Genomic DNA, 21,302 nt, shown 5'->3' on the forward strand with positions numbered 1-21,302 from the left:
TTATACCATTATTTATTGTCTTGTTAAATAACCAAATAATAATAACAATAATATAATAAAATCGAACTTAAGACTAAAATAAAATAAAGATAGAAATCTTTTTTATTATTCATTTAAACGTTCATTTTATATACCATTATTTAAATTCCAATGAAAACTCAGAAGTAAAATAAAATAAAATATAACTCAAATCTAAATTAGGATGCTAAAAATAATAAATCAACATATAAACTGGATTTTTCTTTTAATTTAATTTAACTGAATATACCATTATTTATTGTCTTGTTAAATACCAATTTAAAGATTAGAAGTCAAATATAATCAGATGCAACTCAACACTAAATTAAAATGCTAAACAAATTATAAAATAAATAAATAACAAAATCAAGATATGAACTGAAATGTTTGAGTGTGTTTAAATTAAAAGTATTTTAATGTATCCTCTTGTTAAAAAGTAAAAGATGTAAAAAAAATGTTAAACATGAATGTAAATCTATACAATTATTTTTAAATCATAAATGACTGTAAATGTATTGGTCAGTGTGTGTGGGAAGAGCAGAGAGTGTAAATACATATCCATCATCCTCTCACCTGTCCAGAAATCCATCAGATGTCCGTCTGCATCACTCTGTTCTGCCTGATTGAGTTCATTAAACATGCCAGACTTTGAGTTGAGATCTCAGAGCTTCTTGTTCTCACATTCAGATGCAACACCCACATTCGATCATCACATGACTTCCTGCAAACTCACACACACACACACACACACACAAGTGACAAAGAGAAGAGAACTGCTGCACACTCGACGCGTCCGTCCATCTCTGAGCTCTGTGTTTCTCTGAATGTGTTTGTAAGGCCGCAGGTCACTGACGGATCATGGAGAAAGAAGACGTGATACCAAACTTCCACAGACTCCTATCAGGTAAAGAACATGTGTATTAATGATTATTGAGACCATCATTGATCAGCTGACAGCTTATATGGTATTGAATCATTTATGCATCATGATTTGGACATCTGACTTCCTTCTCCTGTGGTTTGTCTATAAATACATCTACATCAACTATTTGGTTTTGCTCGCTTTATAAGTCAGTCACCATCAAAACTACTGCTTAAAGACAGACATAAACACAAAAACACACACACATATATATCTATCTATCTATATATATATATATGTGTGTGTGTGTGTGTGTGTTTAATTTAAAGGCTAAAAATAAAACTAAATAAATAAAATCAAGATGTAAACTGGAATTTTTGACTATGTTTAAATGAAGATGATCTACTTTATACATTTTATGGAATATACCAGTATTTATTGTCTTGTTAAATAACGAATGAAAGGATTAGAAGTAAAATTCCATAAATGTAACACAAACATAAATTAAAATAATAAAAAATGACAAAAGAAAAAACCATACACAGTTACTATAGTTAAACCAAGGAAGCCCCAAACGCGATTAAACGTCCCGAAAATAAATCTAAAAATAAATGCTTCATGAAACGCGACCCATGCTGTTCCGAACTGAATCAAATGATTTACAATGTGCACTCAAAGTCCCGATCTGAATCAAATGATTCGCGATTCACGCTCTAAAGTCCCGATCTAAAATTAATTATTCGCAAAATGCGATTCACGCTGTTCCGAGCTGAATCAAATGATTCACAATATTCACTCAAAGTCCCGATTTGAATCAAATGATTCGCGATCCGTTTAACGTCCCAATCTAAAAAAATAAATGATTCGCGAATCGAGATACACGCTGTTCCGAACTGAATCAATTAATTTACAATGTGCACTCAAAGTTCCGTTCTGTTCAACTCACCAACAGTAGGTTACAATGTTAATTCACGACAAGGAACAATTTAAACATGAGGCCTACTTATACTAAACAATACAGGTCACATGACACAAACAAACCAATGAAAAACAAGGAACAAGACCATAGCAATCAATGAGAACGTGACACCTGGATCTAGGGAACCAATGACAGGAATACAAGAGGGAAAGGGAAGCAAGACATGACAAGGAACATGGAAAAACTTCTAAATTAAAGACAAGAAAACATGAACATGAGAACCCAAAACAAAACCAAATCCCAAACCTCAAATTACAACGGTTTAATAAAAATAAAAAATCCAGTGATTCACGATCTGTGCTCAAGGTCCCAATCAAAAAATAAACGATTCGCGATCCGTTTCCGATTCCGTTCTGAATCGAATGATTCAAATTAAATGAGTATGAATCAAATGATTCACGATCCACACTCTAAAGTTCCAGTCTGAATCAAATTATTTGCGATATGTGCTTAAAATTCAGCAAATCTGAAAATGAAATTCAGAATATAGTGTCTTTATCAATACTTTCTCATCTGTTTTAGATTTCTTATACTTTGAAAAAAGGTAAATGCTGCAAGAATTATATTATTATATATATGTATTATATCCAACTATATATATATATATATATATATATATATATATATATATATGTATATATATATATATTTAGTATATAATATTATATATTTTTTATTAATTACATATTTTTTTGGAACATATAATTCACTGTTTTTTTTACATAAAAAAAAAATCTTCATTTTGTGGTATGGCATGCTGGGCCAAATCAAACGTCAACTTTGGCTCTGGTTTGAGCACATCTGTTCTAATGCATTGCTGCAAAACCCTTTTAATTTGAGTATTAAAGAATGCTGATGTTTGTTCACACAGCTGAGAGCTGGAGCTCAGATCTGTCCAGCGACTCGTGCGAATACTATCAGACTGAGATATTCGGCCTGTTGCCCAGCTCGCAGGCTCATCGGTGGCAGGATGAGAGTTTGGACAAAATCTCCTCGAACCCCAACATCCCGCTCCGAGATCTGCCCGTCTGTCTGCAGGACAAGAGAGACATCCGGTTAGAGACACGTCTGAGAGAACATGAGCGCATCTTCATCTGCAAACACACTGCAAAACACTGAACGAACAGAGACAGAAAACCAAGTCATGTTGTTTATAGTTTTTTATAGCCTACTATAAAAATTGCTCGTCTTTAGTATTCAAACTCCTCTAAGATGCAGGATGACTTAAAATTATATAAATGATTAATTAGTTGTTAATAATATTTTAAATGAAAACTGTGGGTAACTATTATTGTATTCATTTTAAATTTTTGAGTGGGTTTAAATGGAAAGAATCCGTTATTTTTTACTTTTCATTGCATATAACATGTATTGTCTTATTAAATACCAATGAAAAATTGGACATAAAATCTAATTTGAAACTAAATTACAATGCCAAAAAAATATATTAATAGGATTAAACTGAGATATATATATATATATATATATATATATATATATATATATATATATATAAGTTTTTAATTAAAATGCTAAAATAATAATAATAATAAAAACAAAATGTAAACTGGAATTTTTTAGTAGGTTTAAATGAAGATAATCTGTAAAATGTATATGAATATATCAGTATTTATTGTATTGTTAAATAACAATAAAAAGATTAGAAGTAAAATAACATAAAATGTAACTTAAACATAAATTAGTGTGGCCAAAAAAATACATAAACAACAAAACAGTTTCTATAGTTTAACCATCAAAGTCCCGATCTGAATCAAATGATTTGCGATCCGCTCTAATTCTGAACTGAATCAAATGATTCACAATATGCGGCCGAAATCCTGATCTGAATCAAATGATTCACCATCCACGCTCTAAAGTTCCAATCTGAATCAAATGATTCACAATATGCAGTCAAAATCCTAATCTGAATCAAATGATTCACCATCCAAACTCTAAAGTTTCAATCTGAATCAAATGATTCACATGCAGTCAAAATCCTGATCTGAATCAAATGATTCACAATATGCAGTCAAAATCCTAATCTGAATCAAATGATTCACCATCCAAACTCTAAAGTTTCAATCTGAATCAAATGATTCACATGCAGTCAAAATCCTGATCTGAATCAAATGATTCACAATATGCAGTCAAAATCCTAATCTGAATCAAATGATTCACCATCCAAACTCTAAAGTTTCAATCTGAATCAAATGATTCACATGCAGTCAAAATCTTGATCTGAATCAAATGATTCACAATATGCAGTCAAAATCCTGATCTGAATCAAATGATTCACAATATGCAGTCAAAATCCTAATCTGAATCAAATGATTCACCATCCAAGCTCTAAAGTTTCAATCTGAATCAAATGATTCACAATATGCAGTCAAAATCCTAATCTGAATCAAATGATTCACCATCCAAGCACTAAAGTTTCAATCTGAATCAAATGATTCACAATATGCAGTCAAAATCCTGATCTGAATCAAATGATTCACATGCAGTCAAAATCTTGATCTGAATCAAATGATTCACAATATGCAGTCAAAATCCTGATCTGAATCAAATGATTCACAATATGCAGTCAAAATCCTAATCTGAATCAAATGATTCACCATCCAAGCTCTAAAGTTTCAATCTGAATCAAATGATTCACAATATGCAGTCAAAATCCTAATCTGAATCAAATGATTCACCATCCAAGCTCTAAAGTTTCAATCTGAATCAAATGATTCACATGCAGTCAAAATCCTGATCTGAATCAAATGATTCACCATCCACGCTCTAAAGTTCCAATCTGAATCAAATGATTCACAATATGCAGTCAAAATCCTAATCTGATTCAAATGATTCACCATCCACGCTCTAAAGTTCCAATCTGAATCAAATGATTCACAATATGCGGCCGAAATCCTGATCTGAATCAAATTATTTGGAATCATCGCTCAAAGTCCCAATCTGAATCAAATTCCGAATTCCAAACTGAGTTCCGATCTAAATCGAATGATTCACGATTCGCGATTTGAAGTCACGAATTGAATCAAATGATTCCCAATATGATTTGAAACCTTTTCAAATCAAAAATTGTTTCAAAAGCAGTTTGAAACAATTAATTATTTTGCAACGCAAGTGCTTTTCAAAATTATTAGAAGTGATGTCAAAATGTAAAAATGAATGACTCTTTTATTTTGATCTGGTTTTGCTAGTGAATTGCTTGAACTGAATGATCAATCAAAAGCAGTTCCAGTGTAAATGACTCACTCAATTGATTCGGTTCGTCTGTTCCTCCGCTTTTCGCGTCTTCAGCCATGTTTACAAGACACTGACAGTACTACTACTGACTTAGCTCGCTAGTTTTATGACATAAACTGAAATAAGCGAAAAACAAGTATGATGTTTACAAATAAAATATCCATATTTTCATTCCAAAGATAACATCCAACACAAATCTAGAAACATACTGAGGTGAGGTAATCGGTTTACTGCTAACTAGTGAAACACTCCATTAATATGACCAGCTGCAGCTCTAAATACATGTTAGATGTTCACATTGTGCATTATGATGGAGTTTGTAGCTTCATTCAAATTTGAAGTAGTATGAAAACAAATAAATCGCTGAGGGATAAAAATAAAAATACTGTCTAGTACTGTTTCAGAGATTTGACCAATCAGTTTGTGCCAATTAGAGACCGGCAGCACCTACAGAGACGCAGCATTGGCTCCTGGGACTCGTGGAGGCGGAGCCAGCAGATTACAAGGCGGCGCTTAAAGGAGCATCTGGGCGGAGCTATATCAGGACTCTTGCCCTGGAGTCACACTCTCCACAAGATCGAAGGTGACTGACTGTGAGTGTAGTCTGCAGTGTTGGGGAAACGCATTACAAGTAACGCAAGTCACGTAATAATATTACTTTTTTCCAAGTAACTAGTAAAGTAACGCATTACTTTTTAATTGACACGAAAATATCTGAGTTACTTTTTCAAACAAGTAACACCAGGTACTTTTTCCCTCATTTATTGATTAAAAGCTCTCCTGTCCCCATGTTGAGAGAAATTGTGAGTAAGATGTTACTTTAGTTCTAGAATAAATGTGAACATGCATTAATTCATCTCACTCACTAAAAAAACAAATACAGTGTTCTTCAAAATGAACAAAAACACTGAAATTCAATGCAAACCTGCAATAATTAAATGTTAAATAATACAAATATCCTTTATGTATTTAATCCCATTTTATTAACCAATTTTATCCATACTAATAAGCAAAATTGACTCAAGATAATCTAACATTTGTTTTCCTTTATAAAAGCTAAAGAGTTGACATTTGTTCTTCTGTGGTCTACTGTACAGACGGCAATTTACTTTTCTCTAAGCCTGAGGCTTTTAGTTTAAAAGGCTTTTACATTTGACAAAAATCGAACTTTTTATATTAAAAACAAACAAGCAAGCCCTGCCCAGATTTAAAAAGTAACGCAAAAGTAACGTAACGCATTACTTTCTGTAAAAAGTAACTAAGTAACGTAATTGGTTACTTTTTTAGGGAGTAACTCAATATTGTAATGCATTACTTTTAAAAGTAACTTTCCCCAACACTGGTTATACTGTATGTAGGTGAGTATGATGATCAGACTGGTTAACCGTATCTGATCTGCCTCACAGGTCAGTTTGGGGTCGGGGTGAAGGCATACTTTGTGTTCCTGCGTTACCTGCTGTGTCTGAACCTGCTGTACTGCGTCATCATCGCCGGATCGGTGCTCACGCCAACGCTGGTGTTCAGAGAGAGCTCAAGTACTCACGGTGAGAGCGGCCACGGGTCAGGAGTTAAACATGATGAACTGACACTGATCTGATGACCAATAAAAACATGATTTGATTCTTTTAGGATCTCTGGGATTCCACAACTACTCATTCAAAGACTTTTTTGTTGGATCAGTAAGTCATTTTTATCATGGTCCGTACTCACCATGTTCACTCACATCATTTTTAGGTTTCAGTATTTAATAAACTCATTTAATATAATTGAAAACTCACTTAATATTATATAATCATTTATATTGAAGCTTTTTTCCGACAAGGAATGAAATACATTTATTTTAAAAATCATGCAATTCTGACTTTTTTCTTGCAATTGTGAGATATGAACTCAGAATTCTGAGATAAAAAGTTGCGATTACCTTTTTTTTGTACTTTTTGATTTTATGTCAGGAAAAAAACAACAACAATTTGGTAATTTTGGCAAGAATTGTGAAATATAAAGGAAATCAAATCAACTTTTTTATTCTTTTATTCCATGAAAAAAAATGGCAAGAATTGCAAGATATAAGCTCAGAAAGCCCGAAAAAGTCAAAATTGTGAGATTACTTAATTTTTTTTTGTTCCATAGCAGAAAAAAATTGTGAGACGTTAGAACTCAGAACAGTTTTGGTAAGAATTGCAAACTGTAAAGGAAATCAGAGAAAAACTGTCAAAATTGTGAGATAAAAATATGCAATTTTTGTTTGTTCCATAGCAGAAATAAATTGTGAGATGTAAAGTTAGAAATCAGAAAAAAAATAGTCAAAATTGTCAGATAAAAAGTCGCAGTTACTTATTTTTCTTTTATTCCATGAAAAAAAAAAAACTGAATTTCGAGATGTAAACTCAGAAATCCAGAAAAAGTAAAAAATTGTTAGATTAAAAAGCGCAATTACTTTATTTTTTTGTTCCATAGCAGAAAAAAATTGTGAGACGTTAGAACTCAGAAAAGTTTTGGTAAGAATTGCAAACTGTAAAGGAAATCAGAGAAAAACTGTCAAAATTGTGAGATAAAAATGTGCAATTTTTTTTGTTCCTTAGCAGAAAAAAATTGTACAATGTAAACTTAGAAATCAGAGATTGTCATTGTGAGATAAAAAGTTGCCATTATCTTTTTTATTCTTTTATTCCATTAAAAAAATTGCAAGAATTGCATTATATAAGCTCGGAAAGCCTGAAAAAGTCAAAATTGTGAGATTAAAAAGCGCAATTACTTTATTTATTTTTTGTTCCATTGAAAAAAAAATTGTGATGTAAAGTTAGAAATCAGAACAATTTTGGCAAGAATTGCAAAATGTAAAGGAAATCAGAGAAAAAATGTGGAAAAAAAATTTGTTCCATGGCAGAAAAAAATTGTACAATGTAAAGTTAAAAATATGAAAAATTGTCAAAATTGTCAGATAAAAATGTGCAGTTACCTTTTTTATTCTTTATTTATTAAAAAAACAAAAAACAGAATTGCGAGATGTAAGCTCAGAAATCCCGAAAAAGTAAAAATTGTGAGATAAAAAGTTAAAATTATGGCAGAAATAAAAAAAAAATTAAAAAAGAGAGATGAAACTGGTGATAAAAAGTTGCAGCTAGCTTTTTATTTTTTTATTCCACGGCAGAAACAAGTCAGAAATGTAAAGTCAGAAATCTGAAAAAAAAAATCTCCCATGGCAGAAAAAAAACATAATTCAATTCTGAAACAAAAAGTCAAAATTGTGAGATTTAAACTTCAAATTGTGGAGAAAAAAAGTTGCAATTACCTTTTAGATTTTTTTTAGTATTCTGTGATGGAAACTAGCTTCCATAGAATTAATGTTAGAAAACCGTTTTTTATTCCGTTTCTGCTTGTTATTTTTGTTTGAACATGCACAAATACAAATGAAGGATTTAACTGTATTATCAGTTTAATTGTTGATGGCATTTCGATTTATATGTTTACTTGGATCCATTTCATATGCATGTAAACATGATTCCTGTCTTATCTTTCCCAAGTAAATATTGAGTGTCTGTCTCTAACATCCTGCATGCTCTTTCTCTGTGTCTCTTGCTGTGGGTCGGTTCTCTTTGTGTTTTCAGGGTGTTCTTGAAAACTCTCCCGTGTTTCATAGTTTCTACACTCGTGGGTCTCTTGATTTAGATTGTCTAAACACTTCCATCCTCTTTCTCCTCGGCATGTTCTCTGTCCTCTTCCTCAGCATCATCATGGTGGTCCGCAGGTCAGATCATTCAGCTATTAATACATTTTTGCAGTTTTTGTGGTAACCTGCATTTGCTGCTCTTGACCACTAAGTTGTGCTATAACCATAGACTCTATCAGCAGCTAAACGTCTAATACTTAAATACATCATTTCATAAAGAACTGGAAACATTCCAGTGGTGAACAAAGTACCTGAAAGCCATACGTAAGTAAAAGTGCAGATATCTTACCAGAAAACGACTTTGGTAGAAGCTGAAGTCACCGTTTAGAATATTACTTGAGTAAAAGTCTTAAGAGCGGGGTAAGTTGTCACACTTTTACTGAGCACCATACATCACAATGTAATAAATGTCTTGCCAAATGAAAGAAGGAAGTCTCAGGCACATATGATGTATTCGTTACATTTTCATATCTTATCTCATTACGGAGTTGTAGACTGTTGAATGGAGAATGTGCACTTGTGACAATATGCCCCATGGGCAGGTAAATTGTCACACTAGATTATCTAAACTGATTTACTGAATGGAATGCTGCAAATAACTTGCTTAACTTAATATGTTTAACCTCTGAACAAAACGGATGCCCTGTATCTGATTAATCACACTCATCTTCAGAGTCACAATTCTGGTGCAAGCATCATGGGCACATTTGTTTTTTGAGCATGCATTTGTACTGGGGCAAGTTGTCACATGTGATGACTTGCCCCAAAGTCAATGAGACAACTTGCCCCAAACTGACAGGTATGCTAATGTTGGCTAAATGTCAAGGTTAGCTAAAGTATCAAAAGACACGTTACGGTCTCCTCTATTTTGTGCAAAATAATACTTTTTAACATCTATACCTAACAAAGTTTAGAAAAGTAGAACATTTCAAGTGATTTTTTTTTTACTTTTTAGGTCAAAAAATAAAAAAAATTGTGCTCACCTCAGATTAGAGCAGTCTTGACCACATGTGAACGAGGTTGACTATAGAAGAAGTCACACAAAGTGGCTATTTCATTTTTGAGATAGAGCTTCTAGCTTCTAGCAGTGTGACAACTTACCCCGCTCTCCTCTACATTTAGGATTTAAAAAAAAAATACTTTTTGTACTTAAGTATTGAAAGTAAAAGTACAAGTAAATGCAAAAAAAATCTTCGCAAATGCGAGTTTATATCATCCATTTCTGAGAAAAAAAGTCATAATTGCGAGGTGCAAACTTGCATTCGTGAAGAAAAAAGTCAGATTTGTGAGATGCAAACTCATAATTGTGAGAAAACAATTGCGAAATACAAACTTGCATTTGTGAAAATTATTTCTCACAATTGCGAGTTTATATCATCAATTTCAGAGAAAAAAAAAGTCAGAATTCTGAGTTTATTTCTCGCAACTGCGAGTTTATATCACCCAATTCGGAGAAAAAAAAGTCAGAATTGAGTTTCTTATCACGTAATTCTGAAAAAAAAAATCCTGAAAACAAGTCAGAATTGTGAGATAAAAACTAACATTTGCAAGAGAAAAAGTCAGAATTGCGATATAAAATTCACAATTCTGACTTATGAGTTTATAAATTTTGTGTTTGCTTACAAACTTTCGTGATGGAAATAAAGAGGTGAAATGAAAAACTAAATTTCAATGCAAATGCAATACTTTTGTGAGATAATTTTTTTCATACGGTTTTGCAAAATTAAGAAAAAAAACTTTTTTCTCACAGCTGCGAGTTTGCATCTCGCAATTCTGACTGAGATCCTGACTTCTGATTATTTTGTAGTAACGAATATGCTTTCGGGAAATGTATCGGAGCAAAATTATACATTTTAATTAGGAAACGTAGCGGAGTAAAAGTAAAAGTAGACTGAGAAAATAAAAGCTCAAGTAACGTACAGATACTCCCGAAAGTACTTAAGTACTGTAACAAAGTTACTTCGTTACTTTACACCACTGGAACATTTATATACACACATCATTCCTCATCTCATCTGTAGCGTCTACATTGATATCTGTTGTGCTGCTTTCTTCAGGACGGTGGTCGGCTACAAACACTCGTGGCTCACAGGAAATCGCTTCAGTTCCAACTTGAGCTACAAGGTTTTCTGTGGCTGGGATTTCTGCATCCAGAATCCTCAAGCAGCGTCACTCAAACAAAACTTCGTCAGGAACGAACTCAAGGTGAGAAGTCATGTCAGTCTTATGGAAAGAGAGTTTATAGATCAGTTAGGGTACAGAAACGTCGTTCCCAATGCATGACCTCTGACCTCTGACCTCTGCTCCAGATGGATCTAGAGGAGCAGACGTTTCAACAGAGAGTCCAGCAGCGATCGCTCAAAAACTGGGTTGAGCTCATTTTCCTGCGCGTCCTTCTGAACTTCGTGGTGCTGGTTCTTCTGGGAAGCTCATTCAGTCTGATATATTACGCCATACAGTGGTCACAATATAAGGTACAAATATGAAGCAAAATGATTGAAGAACTTGAAGCCCTACAAGAACTACAAGTTACTTGATGAGGAACATTGTTTTGGTCAATACGTGAATTATGAGATATATACACTGACACTTAAAATTTTAGGATCTTTATCACTGAAAAAAAAAATGCTTTTCTTACTTAAATTTTTTGTCTTGTTTCCAGCCAAAACATCTAAAAATTCTTAAATCAAGAAGGATTTTCTAGATGAGTGAAAATTATTGTCGTTTTCAGAAAAAAAACAAGTCAAAAGTAAGTGTGTTTTTTCTTGAAACAAGCTAAAAAAAATCTGCCAATGGGGGAAGAAAAATAATCTGGTTTTCTGTTTATAATTAAAAAAAAATTCTTACCCCATTGGCAGATTATTTAGCTTGTTCTAAGCAAAAACTCACTTAATTTTGATTTGTTTTTTTCTGAAAACAAGAAAGTAATTGTTACTCGTCTAGAAAATCCTTCTTGATTTAAATTTTTTTTTGATATTTTGGCTGGAAACAAGACAAAACATCTAAGTAAAAAAAGCTTAAATAAATTTTTTTGCAGTGAATGGTTTTTAAAGATGTTTCTTACGCTCATTACGCTCTTACGCTCATTAGGGCTGCATTTATTTGATCAAAAATACAGAAAAAACTGTAATATTGTGAAATATTATTTCAATTTAAAATTACTGTTTTCTATGTGAATATATTTTAAAATGTAATTTATTTCTGTGATCAAAGCTTAATTTTCAGCATCGTTACTGCAGTCTTCAGTGTCACATGATCCTTCAGAAATCATTCTAATATACTGATTTATATTGTTAAAAAAAGTTATATTGTTTTTTCAGGATTCTTTGATCAGAAAAAGGTTAAAAAAGACCAGCGTTTATTTAAAATAGAAGCATGTTTTCTGTTCAAAAGTTTGGGGTCAGTACATTTTTATTCTTTCTTTTTTTTTAAAGAAAAAAACTTGTATTCAGCAAGAATGTGTTAAATAAATAAAAAAACAGATTTACATCGTTAGAAAATATTTACTTTTATATAAATGCTGTTTTAAAAAAATATTTGGCAGCACAACTCTTTCCAACATTGATAATTGGAATAATAAATCAGTATTTGAGTATTAGAGTGATTTCTGAAGCATTGTGACACTTAAGACTGGAGTAATGGCTGATGAAAATTCAGCTTTGAATCACAGAAATAAATTATAGTCTAATGTATATCAAAATAAAAACCATTACTTTATATTGTAATAACATTTTGCAATTTTACAGTTTTTTTCTGTGTTTTTAATCAAATAAATGCAGCCTTGATGAGCATAAGAGACTTCTTTATAAAAAGCATCACAAGTCTTACTGATCCCAAACTTTTAAGCGGCAGTGTGTGTATCGTTCTCTCTCTCTGTCTTCATTATTTAGGGTGAGAATCATTGGCTTGTGGGTCTGATGTTGGAGTATCTTCCTCCGATCACAATGACGACAGTAAACTATATACTGCCGCACGTCTTCAGTAAGGTCTCTGAGTTTGAAGATTACTCGCTCACCATCCAGCTCAACCTCACCCTGGTCAGGTCAGACAGCTCATGCACTTTGACCTCTGATGTGTATATTTGCATGTTCCTGTGCTGTTAAACTAATGTGCATATTTGCCACATGTGCAGGAGTGTTTTCCTAAAGTTGGCATCTTTGGGCATCTATCTGTTCTTCTTCATTGAAGCTCAAGCATCTTCAGAACAGAAGGTAAAAAGTTGTTTCTCCTAGAAAACAATAGACACCAAGGTCTGTAATTCAAAATCAGAGCTCCACATTCATTTTATAGCTCCGTTGTCTTTCTGATTTGTGACTGTTTTTATTGCATCTAAAACATGAAACAAATACGTTCTTTTTTAACAAGTTTATCTGTTTAAATCAGTGCAAAGAAAACACGTTTGGGAAGGAGATGTACAAACTCACCATCTTTAACCTCCTGGAGTGCTTCTTCAATGCGTTTTGTGTGGCCTACCCAAGAATGTGAGTTATTTATACCTTATTTAACCATTTAATGTGTTCCCATGTTTATGTACTTCATAAAAACTGGTGCTTAATGCACTTTAATTGTGCAAAAGTAGTGCTGAAGACCAACTAAAGATACACTTTTGCAACTATTGCAAGTATACTTCAGGTACACTTTATTTATTTTGTAATTAAAGACCAATATTATTCAAAGGTCATGCAATCCTCATCAATACTGATATTAAAACACATTTTAGGCTTAATATTAAAATTTTGCACAAGAAGTACTCCAAATAAATTTTAATTATAATTTTTATATCAGTCTTGTGCGATATGTCAGGGAATATGTTAATACACTGCAAAAAATGCTTTTCTTACTTAGATTTTTTTGTCTTGTTCCCAGCCAAAATATCTGAAAATTCCTAAATCAAGATGGATTTTCTAGACGAGTAAATATTATTTTCTTGTTTTCAGAAAAAAACTAAAAATTAAGTGATTTTTTTGCTTAGAACAATCAAAATAATCTGCCAATGGGGTAAGCAAAAAAAACCAAAAACAAATTTCAAACAGGAAACAATATTATTTTTCTTACCCCATTAGCAGATTATTTAGCTTGTTTTAAGCAAAAACACGCTTAATTTTGACTTGTTTTTCTGAAAACAAGACAATTATTTTTACTCGTCTAGAAAATCCTTCTTGATTTAAGAATTTTAAGATATTTTGGCAGGGAACAAGACAAAAACTCTAAATAAGAAAATAATTTTTTGCAGTGTACTCAAACTCATTTGTGCTTAATGCACTTTAATTGTGCAAAAGTAGTGCTGAAGTCCAACTAAAGATACACTTAAGTATATTTGACTGTGCTGAAGTGGAACTATTGCAAGTATACTTTTAGGTACACTTTAATTATCTTACATTTAAAGACCAATATTGTTCAAAGTTCATGCAATCCTCATCAATAGTGACATTAAAACACATTTTAGGCTTAATATTAAAAATATTTGCACAAGAAGACATATCTCTAAGTCAAATACATTTGAATTAGATTTTTTTATCAGTAAGTCTTGAACGATATGTCGATGAATATGTTAATACACTGCAAAAAATGCTTTTCTTACTTAGATTTTTTGGTCTTGTTTCCAGCCAAAATATCTAAAAATTCCTAAATCAAGAAGGATTTTGTAGAAATAATCTGCCAATGGGTTAAGAAAATTAAATTGTTTTCTGTTTGAAATTTTCTGTTTTTCTTACCCCATTGGCAGATATTTTGCAAAAACTCACTTAATTGTGACTTGTTTTTTATGAAAACAAGAAAATCATTATTTTAACTAAATTTTTTGATATTTTGGCTGGAAACTAGACAAAATATCTAAGTAAGAAAAGCATTTTTTGCAGTGAATAGTTTTTAAAGATGTTTCTTATGCTCATTAGGGCTGTATTTATTTGATCAAAAATACAGAAAAAAAAATGTAATATTGTGAAATATTATTTCAATTTAAAATAACTGTTTTCTACGTGAATATATTTTCAAATGTAATTTATTTCTGTGATGCAAAGCTGTATTTTCAGCATCATTACTCCAGTCTTCAGTGTCACATGATCCTTCAGAAATCATTTTAATATGCTGATTTATTATCAGTGTTGAAAACAGGAACCTGTGATTTTTTTTTTCAGGATTTTTTGGTCAAAAAAAGTTAAAAAGAGCAGCGTTTATTCAAAATAGAAAGGTTTTCTAATAATATACACTAATGTTCAAAAGTTTGGAGTCAGTACATTTTCATTCTTTCTTTTTTTCTTACTTAGATTTTTTTTGTCTTGTTTCCAGCCAAAAAACCTAAAAATTCTTAAATCAAGAAGGATTTTCTAAACAAGTAAAAATTATTGTCTTGTTTTCAGAAAAAAACAAGTCAAAGTTAGATGTGTTTTTTGCTTGAAACAAGCAAAATAATCTGCCAATGGGGTAAGACAATACCAATAACAAGACAATAATTTTTACTCGTCTAGAAAATCCTTCTTAATTTAAGAATTTTTAAGTATTTTGGCTGGAAACAAGACAAAAGTTAGAAAAGCATTTTTTGCAGTGTAGATTAGAACTATACTTAGTATGAAATAAATGTATTTTAAATCTATAAATTTTTTACTAGGGGTGACATGCAACTTAACACTTTTTTTAAAGTGTTTTTTAAGTATTTTTTAAGTGTTCTGTTTTGAAACGCAAACGTTTTTCAAACAAATGCAAAGTTTTTTGGCAGAACAAAAAAAAGTTTTGTAAACAAACCCAATGTTTTGCACGTGAACGCAAATGTTTTGTTAGTGAATGCAAAGTTTTATTAGTAGAACGCAAAAGTGTTCTAATGCACCAAGCTAATGCACCAAGTTTTCACAAAACTCAACATTTATAGAAGACATTGGTTTTGCTGGAGAACTCAACGTTTTCTGGTTGAGCGCAAAAGTTTTGTGAACACAACTTTTCTCTTGTGAGCGAATACTCATTGGAAAAAGCTGAATTTTTGCGAGCAAATGCAAAAGCATTGACATATAATATTCCTTGGATCTCAAAAATTTAAATTGACATGTTCCTTTAGCATTAAGTACATCGTTGCTAATTGTAAATCCCCTTTTTGGCGTTGCATTTTTACATTTTTAATCATTTAATTATCTGCAACTCCAGGACACCAGTTTTGGGAGACTCTGCTTTAGCTAATGACTGCATCTGATCGTAGGTTATTGGTGGAGAAGTTTCCAACCTCGAAGCTGGCGCAGTTATTAGGCAAGAAACAGTTCGAGATCTCCTTAAACGTTCTGGATCTGGTCAACAGTCAGACGGTCATGTGGGTCGGCGTGTTTTACTGCCCTCTACTGCCAGCCATCAGCACCATCAGGCTGTTTTTCCTCTTCTACATCAAAAAGGTTTGATGTTTGATTCACTTTTTTTGTCAAAAAAAAAAAAAAAACTACCCTAGAAAAATAATGTTTTAAAGTAAAAATAGCTATTGTAATAATATAATTTCTCTGTTTATCAGTTCACAGTGATGCGGTGTTGTGTTCCAGCTCAGAGAATGTTCCGGATCGCCAGTTCATCTGTGCTCTTCCATTTCATGCTGTTGTTGGGTCTCTTCATGGCTGTAGTCACATTAGTTGTCAATATCAACAGGTACGAGTCAATGCTGATTTATCTATTTTGCTTCGGACTAGTGGGAAGAAAACATCCCAAATACACTTTCAAGCATTTAATTCATGGGACTTTATCTATTTGCATCTGTAGATTTCAGCAGCACTTACATACACCAAATGTTACACTTTAATCTATATTCTCAAGGATTTTACTAAGTTGTTTGTTCGTATTTCATTCACACAACATTTTATTCCTGAAAATATTGAGAATTTTTGTTTATTTTTGCACTTGACAGTATTTTCTCATTTAACTTGTCTAACAATACATATCTACATATCTAAGTCGATTAGGTCGTTTTCATAAAATGAGTTTTTTCTCCACTTCAGCAGCACTTACGTACACCAAACTTAGCAGTTTTATTCCTCTCTGTGTTCTGAAGGTTTTTACTGAAGGGTTTGTACATATATCATTCACACTGATTTATATAACATTTTATTCCTAAAAATATGGTGAAAATGTTTTCTTGCTTTTGACAGTATTTTCTGATTTAACTTTTTTTTTTCAAATAGTAGAAAGAATACATCCAAAATACACATTTAACTGTTTCATTTATTACACTTTATTTATTTGCGTCTGAGTTCACTTACAATACATATTTACATATCTAAATCGCTTAAAGTCATTTTCTCAAAATTTTCTCCACTTCAGCGGTTCTTACATACAACAAACTTAGCGGTTTTATTCCTCTCTATATTTTGAAGGTTTTTACTGAGGGGTTTGTTCATATTTCATTCACACTGATGTATATAACATTTTATTCCTAAAAATATGGTGAATTTTTGTTTATTTTTGCACTTGAAAGTATTTTCTCATTTAACTTATTTTCTCTTTTTTTCAAACTAGTAGAAAGAAAGCATCCAAATTACACATTTAACCATTTAATTAATTACACTTTATCTATTTGCATCTGATTTCAGTTACAATACATATTTACATGTCTAAATCGCTTAAAGTTGTTTTCTCAGAATTAGTTTTTTCTCCACTTCAGCAGCACTTACATACACCAAACTTAGCAGTTTTATTACTCTCTATATTCTGAAAGATTTTACTGTAGGGTTTGTTCATAGATTATTCACACTGATGTATATAACATTTTATTCCTAAAAATATTGTGAATTTGTTTTCTTGCTTTTGACAGTATTTTCTGATTTAACTTGTCTTTTTTTAAATAGTAGAAAGAAAACATCCAAAGTACAAATTTAACTGTTTAATTAATTAATTACACTTTATCTATTTGCATCTGAGTTCACTTACAATACATATTTACATATCTAAATCGCTTAAAGTTGTTTTCTTAAAATTAGTTTTTTCTCCACTTCAGCAGCACTTACATACACCAAACTTAGCAAACTTATTTATATCTATATTCTGAAAGTTTTTACAGAAGGGTTTGTTCATATATCATTCACCTGAGTTTTTATTCCTAAAAACATGATGAAATTTTATTTTTTCTGTATCTTTCATATTATTTTTTTAGATTTATTAAGTTATAAAAAGAGAAATTCAAAATCCCTACTGTAAAAACCTTTAAGTCTAATATGTCAACAAAATCAAGCATTAATTTTTAATCTGGCTTTGTTCAATATTCAGAATTATTTTCTGGAAATGCAGATGAATGCATATTTAGTTAGACAATGCCAGATGCCTTGAAAAGTAAAAATATAAAATATCTTAATATACTGTCATTAATCAACTGGGGAAATGTATTTGCTAATATTATTACCCTATTCACCTGTGCTGCCTTAGTAAAAGAAAATTAGACATTAAACACCTACTCTCTAAATATTTACACTGCAGTTACTTGTGTTATGTGACCGTGTTTTTTCACACATTTATAAATCTTATCATGTTCTTTTCTAAGGTTTGTTTTGGTTGATTGTGGACCGTTTGAAGGTAACAGAGCCGTGTTTAATGTGACCAGTAAGTGTATAAACACGCTTCCCGATCCGGTCAGGAATAGCATCAGCTACATCTCATCTGAGGCCTTCGCTTTCGCTCTCATACTGGCCGAAGTGTAAGTGTGTGTTTATGTATTTCTAATGTCGAATCCTAAGCAGGTGTGGTTAAATCAGGGTTATTATTGTGAATAAAAACATAAAAAACATTTAAACCAGAAATCTAATAAAATATTTAAAAATCTTAGACTTGTCGATAACATTTTAAAATTTTGTTTAGTTTAAGTTGAAGTACTGCAATAACTACACTATAAAGAACAAAAATGTTTTTCCCACTTAAAGTAAGTGCCATAAAAATTTAAGTTTAGTCAACTCAAATATCCAAGTTATTGCATAGTACAGTTTAATATTTCAAGTTGACTAAGCTTAACAGGCTTAACTTGCTTTAAGGCAGCAAGACCACTTACTTTAAAAGTAAAAAAAAAAAAATTTCCAGTGTAAAATTAAATAAACTAAAACATAAACATTATATAAGAATTTTAAAATTATGAAAATTACAAAAACAAACAACAAAATTACTAAAATGTTAATCTTAAGCAGGTGTGATTAAATCAGGGTTATTATTGTGAATAAAAACATTAAAAACACATAAACATGAAATCTAATAAAATATAAAAAAAAACTTGTAGATAACTTTTTTTATAAAATGTTGTTTCAAATTGTACTACAAAAACAACACTGTAAAAAAAATCCCACTTAAAGTAAGTGTTCTGCCATTATATAAAAAAATTAAGTTTAGTCTACTCAAATATCCTAGTTGTTGCTTAGTACAACTTAATATTTCAAGTTTACTCAATTTAAAATTTTAAGGCACTTACTTTAAGTGGGAAAAAAAAGAAAATTTTCAGTGTAAAATTGAATAAACCTAAAAAATAAACACTATATAAGAATTTAAAAATAATAAAAATTACAAAAACAAACAACAAAATTACAAAAATGTTAATCCTAAACAGGTGTGATTAAATCAGGGTTATTATTGTGAATAAAAACATTGAAAACATTTAAACATGAACTGAAATATAATAAAATAATAAAATAATATAAAATAACTTAAACTTGTAGATAACATTTTTAAATTAGTTTAGTTTAAGTTGAAGTACTACAATAACTACACTGTAAAAAACAAAAATGTTTTTTTCCCACTTAAAGTAAGTGTTGTTCTGCCATTATATAAAACATTTAAGTTTAGTTAACTCAAATATCCAAGTTTAATATTTCAAGCTTAAAATTTTAAGGCAGCACAACCACTTACTTTAAGTGGGAAAAAAAATAAAAATTCCAGTGTAAAATTAAATAAACTAAAACAAAAATATTATATAAGAATTAAAAAATAATAAAAATTACGAAAACAAACTTTAATTTAAATTAAAATATAAAAATAATGTAAAAATAATCTAATGCAAAATATTAACAACATAGTATATTTGATGATATTACAATAATGCCATAATACTTCTGTTTTAGCGTCATACTGACGTCGTACGTGTCTCGGGGACGAGCGAATCGCAAAGCCATCGAGAGACTGAAGGACATGTTGGTGATGGTGAGTGTGATTTGAACTGAGCAGAAGTCAAAGACTTTCATTAATTGCATTCCTTTAGCAGAGTCATTTATGCAAAGTGACATACGAATAAAGAAAATACAAGTAATGCATGCAATTTCAGACTACACTTGCAACATGTCCCGTCCCATTTTTATGACTGAGCATTTTTTACACTGTAAAAAAAGCACAATTTGTTGAGTCAACTTAAAATAATTTGCTACTGTACTGCCTTAAACTTTTAAGTTCAGTCAACTCAAGTTTAGTCTTGAAATTTTGTACAACTTGAAATGTTGTACTAAGTGACAACTTAGATATTTGAGTTGACTAAAAAAATTTAGTTTGTTAAACTTAAAAGCTATGATTGTACCTGACTGCTTTAAAATTTTAAGTTGAATCAACTCAAATATCAATTCAAATGTCACTTAGTACAACTTAACTTTTTGGAGTTGACTGAACTTAAAGTCACTTAAAAGGCAGCTAACTAATTATTTTAAGTTGACTCAACAATTAGCTTTTTACAGATTACAGATATTAATAATGTTTACCATTCTGTGACATTCCTATATTTTTGTCTGTATTTTCTCTACAGTGCAGCTCTGATAAACGTTTCCTGGTGAAGCAGCACTCGACCATCATGAGGCGACAGCAGAGGATACGCTAACATCATGTCAAATCAATATGATAAAACTAAAACAAACAGCTATCTAGAAACATCCTCTTTGTTTAAAAACAGAAAGAAACCAAACTGCACCGACTTGATCTGAAGCTACTCAAGCAAAGAATGGTTTGTGTGTTTATAAGTGTCATCAAAAACTATAAATGGACATCAAAGGGAAAATAAATTCAATTGTCCAGATGTATGATCTGAGTCTTTTAAAGTTGAGGAAGAGGCAATATTTGCACTGATTTCATTTTATTCAGAGCTTTATTTTCTGTACTCTTGACCTTTGACCTCTGAGTTTATTATATCAGGTCAAAGTTCACCCAAATGTCAGTTCAATGTGTAAAGGCCTGTTTAAACCAGTAATGTTAACTATATTTGTGACCACAAAGCCAGTCTTAAGTAGCACGGGTATATTTGTAGCAATAGCAACAATACATTGCATGGGTCAAAATTGTCAATTATTCTTTTATGACAAGATTCATTAGGATATTAAATACAGATCATGTTCCATGAAGGTATTTTGTAAATTTTCTACAGTAAATATATCAATACTTAATTTTTGATTAGTAATATGCATTGCTAAGAACTTCATTTGGAAATTTTAAAGGCGATTTTCTCAATATTTTGATTTTTTTTGCACCCTCAGATTCCAGATTTTCCTATAGTTATGTTCTTTTTATTATAACCGTGCTTTTCATTACCAAAGTTTTGTTTGTTTATA

General features: G+C 31.1%; 1 protein-coding gene across 1 annotated transcript; it reads left to right on the forward strand.

The window, feature by feature from the left end:
* Positions 1-876: 876 nt before the first annotated feature.
* On the forward strand, positions 877-20,578 carry LOC141294237 (transmembrane channel-like protein 7). Its single transcript, XM_073826313.1, has 16 exons — positions 877-922; positions 2,731-2,914; positions 5,546-5,694; positions 6,518-6,655; positions 6,741-6,790; positions 8,720-8,859; positions 10,839-10,986; positions 11,091-11,255; positions 12,672-12,823; positions 12,914-12,992; positions 13,147-13,262; positions 15,968-16,154; positions 16,268-16,398; positions 18,281-18,433; positions 19,839-19,917; positions 20,507-20,578. The coding sequence occupies exons 1-16, from the start codon at positions 877-879 to the stop codon at positions 20,576-20,578; spliced, it is 1,989 nt and encodes a 662-aa protein (XP_073682414.1).
* The last annotated feature ends 724 nt before the right edge of the window (positions 20,579-21,302 follow it).

The sequence above is a fragment of the Garra rufa genome, chromosome 20 (genome assembly GCF_049309525.1).
Source record: "Garra rufa chromosome 20, GarRuf1.0, whole genome shotgun sequence".
Lineage (NCBI taxonomy): Eukaryota > Metazoa > Chordata > Actinopteri > Cypriniformes > Cyprinidae > Garra > Garra rufa.

Coding starts and splice junctions, on each gene's coding strand:
- LOC141294237 (XM_073826313.1), top strand. CDS start 877: ATGGAGAAAGAAGACGTGATACCAAACTTCCACAGACTCCTATCAG. Junction 16,155..16,267: donor TCCTCTTCTACATCAAAAAG/GTTTGATGTTTG, acceptor TCTGTTTATCAG/TTCACAGTGATGCGGTGTTG. Junction 16,399..18,280: donor TTAGTTGTCAATATCAACAG/GTACGAGTCAAT, acceptor TTCTTTTCTAAG/GTTTGTTTTGGTTGATTGTG.